The 3,902-nt window shown below is 57.9% G+C and overlaps 1 protein-coding gene across 1 annotated transcript in view; it reads left to right on the top strand.

Moving 5' to 3' along the window:
* Positions 1-3,902, top strand: part of LTBP4 (latent transforming growth factor beta binding protein 4) — a 27,884-nt gene that overhangs the window by 5,770 nt on the left and 18,212 nt on the right. Inside the window, exons 4-5 of the mRNA XM_015560939.1 lie at positions 3,419-3,610; positions 3,791-3,900. Of these exons, the coding sequence (XP_015416425.1) occupies positions 3,419-3,610; positions 3,791-3,900 (302 nt within the window). The remainder of the gene's footprint in view (positions 1-3,418; positions 3,611-3,790; positions 3,901-3,902) is intronic.

Raw genomic sequence — 3,902 nt, 5'->3', positions numbered from 1 at the left:
CGCGCCTGTGAGTGCGGGGTGGTGGTCCTGAGGGAGGGGTTCCCAGGGGGAGGAGAAACCCCTGGGGATGGTGGAAACAGTCCCCCAGGGAGAGGGAGCCCAGATTCCCTGTGCTGGGGGGATCCCTGGTTACTTAAGAAGGGAAGCTTCAAATTCCTGGCTTTTGGGGTTGGGTCCTGATTTTTCAAGCAGTAGGGGTTTTCAGGGACCTGTGGCGTCCCACGTGAGGGAATTGGGTCCGACTTTCCAGCCTTTGAGTCAATCTTGGTGATACCAGACTTGAGGGCCCTGGAACTTGGGGAAAGGGGGCTTGAATTGAGACTATGGTGGGTCCCTAAAGACCAAGGGAGAGTTTCAGGGCTTGGGGTGGGGGTCCCAGTTTCTGTGTGTATGAGTGAGAGAGGGATTAGGAAAATCCAGGATGGGAGTGCCTGTCTGGAGGGAGACTGGGGTGAGGAGAGTTGATTTGGAGAGCTGAGAGGGAACCGGTCCATAGAAGGAGGGTTTCTGCAGGACCCTGAGTTGCAAGGGTCACACATGGGAGAGAAATCCAGATAGGAGGCCTAGGGGATGGGGTGCCCCTGGGGACAGAGGGCACAGAAGGAGGATTGTACCAGGGAGTCCCCAAGAGTTCAGGTGAGGTGGGAGAATGGGCCACCTGTTTGCCACAGGGTGTGGGGATGGGCTGATTCTCTGGTGGGGCCTACCTGCTCCCAACCTAAGAGGCCCTCTAGAGTGGGGAGTGGGGGCCCCTGGCGCCGAAAACTCGCCCAGCCTGGCCCCCAGCCAATCCAGCCCTGGCGGCGTGAGCTCATCCCGCCTGAGCCCCGCCTGCTGCCACTCCTTCTCTCCTCCCCTTCCTCCCTCCTTCCTTCACTCCCTCCCTGCCCAGCCCCAAAGCACCCGTGCCAAGCGCCGTGCCCAAGCGGGTGCCAAGCCCCTGGAGGCACAAGGAGGGGCATATGAAAGGGGGCTGACCTCGGCAGGACCCCTATGTCCTCAGCTCCTCACTTCTCCAGGGGCGTAGGGGGTGGAGTTGGCCATGCCCATCTAGCAGCCTGTCCTGGCATGGGAGCCCTCAGGGAGCTGGGTGGGGGGCCTGCTTTCAGGCCAAAAGAAGGTGGAGAAATGCTCTGAGGCTGGAAAGTGCCCTCCGCCCCCCACTGCCCGACCCCAAGACATAGCTTGATTATCACAACCCCCAGCAGAGACCTTTCGTATCCTAGGCCTATTACTAAGGATCCCTATTAGAGCAACCTGGAATCCTGGGCTAGCTCCCCTAACTAGTGGGGCTAGAGTGTCTGCTCTCAGATCCTAAGTCCCAACCCCACCCCCATCAATAAACTAGAGAAAAGCGCCTCCAGTGAAGTTTCCTCCCTCCCATTCTTCTGATGTAATCCCCAAATTGTACCTGTCACCAGTAAATTCTGTAGTATTTCCCCTCTGCTACTGTTCCCCACTCTCCAGAGGAGCCCCAGATTACAAACCCTATACACTGATAACTCCACTTCCTAGCTGAATTCTTTCCCCACACAAGACTGCCATTTTCTTATATTTCCAATAGAATCCCTTCAGAGTCCTAATTGCTGTCTTTCCAAGTCCTCTTTCAGCCGACCCCCTCTCCAGGAACTTCTGACCCATCTGTCTTCAGAGAACCCCAGAGTTAGCCTTGATCAGCTGATTAGGACTCCAGGCACCAGCCATTAAACAAAAGACTTGGGCACCCAATCCCTTGGCTGGGAGGGGAAGGGGGATCGCACAGCATCTTAGAGTCTTCCCAGATTACTGAGGCTGTCATGTGCTGGGGACTCCCAGAAATCCCACTTCTTCTAACATTTTTCTCAGCACCCTCAAATTGGCCATCCCCTGAGTAACCTTCTCCAGTGCTCCCTAGAAGGCACTAGAGTCCTCTTTTCTAGGTAATTCTCTCCAAAAAGGACTTCATGGATTTCTGTTGAACGGGCGCCTCAGATCCTCTGAGCTAGGCTCGTTCCCTTTTCATTCTAGAAAACTTGAGTCTTTGAACCCCAGAGTATTGCCCTTTAGGAGTCCAGTCTCTTTACCCTTCAAAACGGAGGAGGCTCTCTGTCTGCTTTCCTCTCTGCAGTGTGTGGCTCAGAATACCACACACGCCTTCCAGGACGGCTCTGGCCGCCTGCTCCCTTCCTCCCATCCACACAGCTGTCTCCAGCTGTTCTCGGTCGCCCCTGGGGAGAAAGGGAGGGGGTGTCCTCGAAGCACACGTCCGGCCTTCTTTGGCTCTACGGCCCCCGGGGCTCCCCAAGGATCGGGAATGCGGAGCCACCGCCCTACCCCCGCCGCGCCCCTCTCTTTGTTTACCCCGCCGCACAGCTGGCAGTGACCCGCCCAGAGGTGGCCAGGGGCCCAGCGAGTGCGCGCAAAGAGAGGAGGCGCGTTCCCGTTGGTGGCTCCGCCCCGGGGTACTAGAGGCGGGAAGGCAGTGCTAGAGTCTGAGCCAAGGGGAGGTGGGCGGGGACAGTGAGGTGGGCGGAGCTAAGACACCCGCCCAGATAGCTGGGAGGTGGGGTGGGAGGGGCTTGAACAAGTAAGCCCGGGCAAATCAGCATAAGGAAGGAAAGGAGGTGGGCGGAGCTAAAGGCAGCAAGTTGGACAGCTAGATAGGCGGCGTTTACAATCCCGCGGGAAGAAGGTGATGTGGGCGGGGCTGCAAGGGGGAGTGATGCCAGGGAGTGACTAAAGTGTGGTTTTAGTCAATGCAAGGCACTAGCTGGGTCTTAGGGGCTGGAACAGCAAAACTCAGTCTGAAGATGAGGTGGGCAAGGCTAAATGCTTATGGAAAGAGGGCCAAGTATTAGGTGACGGAAGATGATTTGACTTTGGGTGGTGGACCCAGATCATGTATCATAGAATGTGTACTTGAAACCTATATGATCTTATTAACCAGTTACCCCAATAAACTTAATTTAAATAAATAAATGCTTACTTCGCCCCAGGATAGCGCTATGTGGGCGGGGCTGGTACACCCGGGAAGGCAGTGCTAGGGTCTGAGCCAGGGGAGGTGGGCGGAGACAGTGCGGTGGGCGGAGCTAAGACACCCGCCCAGATAGCTGGGAGGCGGGGTGGGAGGGGCTCAGAAAGTGGGACTGGAGCCGGAGGTGAGATAACAGGACAGTGAATGAAGAGCCGCGGGCGTGGCGAGCCAACCCAGTGGGCGAATCTGTACCACAGAGGTCTGGACAACTGGACCAAGCCATTGCTAGCAGCCAAGGACTGGTGGAAGTGGCACATGACAGCTCAAGGCGTAGCGACTTAGCACTGAGTGGTAGCTTGGAGGGTGTAGTTACAGTGTTAGGGGCTGAGCTAGTTCGGGTAAGCTAGCTCGAGGGCTGCCTACCAGAAGGGTTGCTGACTCTGAGTGTCCTCGCTCTCACCGTAGTCCTGTGTCCCTTGATCTGTCATAACGGCGGTGTGTGCATGAAGCCTGACCGCTGTCTCTGCCCCCCGGACTTCGCTGGCAAGTTCTGCCAGTTGCATTCCTCGGGCGCTCAACCCCCGGCGCCGGCCATGCCAGGCCTCACTCGCTCCGTGTACACCATGCCACTAGCCAACCACCGCGACGATGAACACGGTTAGGAGAGTGCGGCCGGGGTCCTCTCCTACCCCTCTGTCCTCCCCCTAGCCATGCCTCTGACCCCACCTTTCCTGCCTTCCCCTGAGTACCCTTCCCCAGGGCGCCCTTCCACCCATTCCTCGCCCCACTCCTTAAGAACCCGGTATGCACCCCTTTGCCCGCGATGCCTTCCTCCAGGTGTGGCATCTATGGTGAGCGTCCACGTGGAGCACCCGCAGGAGGCGTCCGTGGTGGTGCACCAGGTGGAGCGCGTGTCCGGCCCTTGGGAGGCGGCGGACGCTGAGGCGGT

Source organism: Myotis davidii, unplaced genomic scaffold, assembly GCF_000327345.1.
Source record: "Myotis davidii unplaced genomic scaffold, ASM32734v1 scaffold736, whole genome shotgun sequence".
Taxonomy (NCBI): Eukaryota; Metazoa; Chordata; class Mammalia; order Chiroptera; family Vespertilionidae; genus Myotis; species Myotis davidii.
The sequence above is the reverse complement of the archived record's forward strand: the minus strand, read 5'-3'. Positions and strand labels throughout refer to the sequence as shown.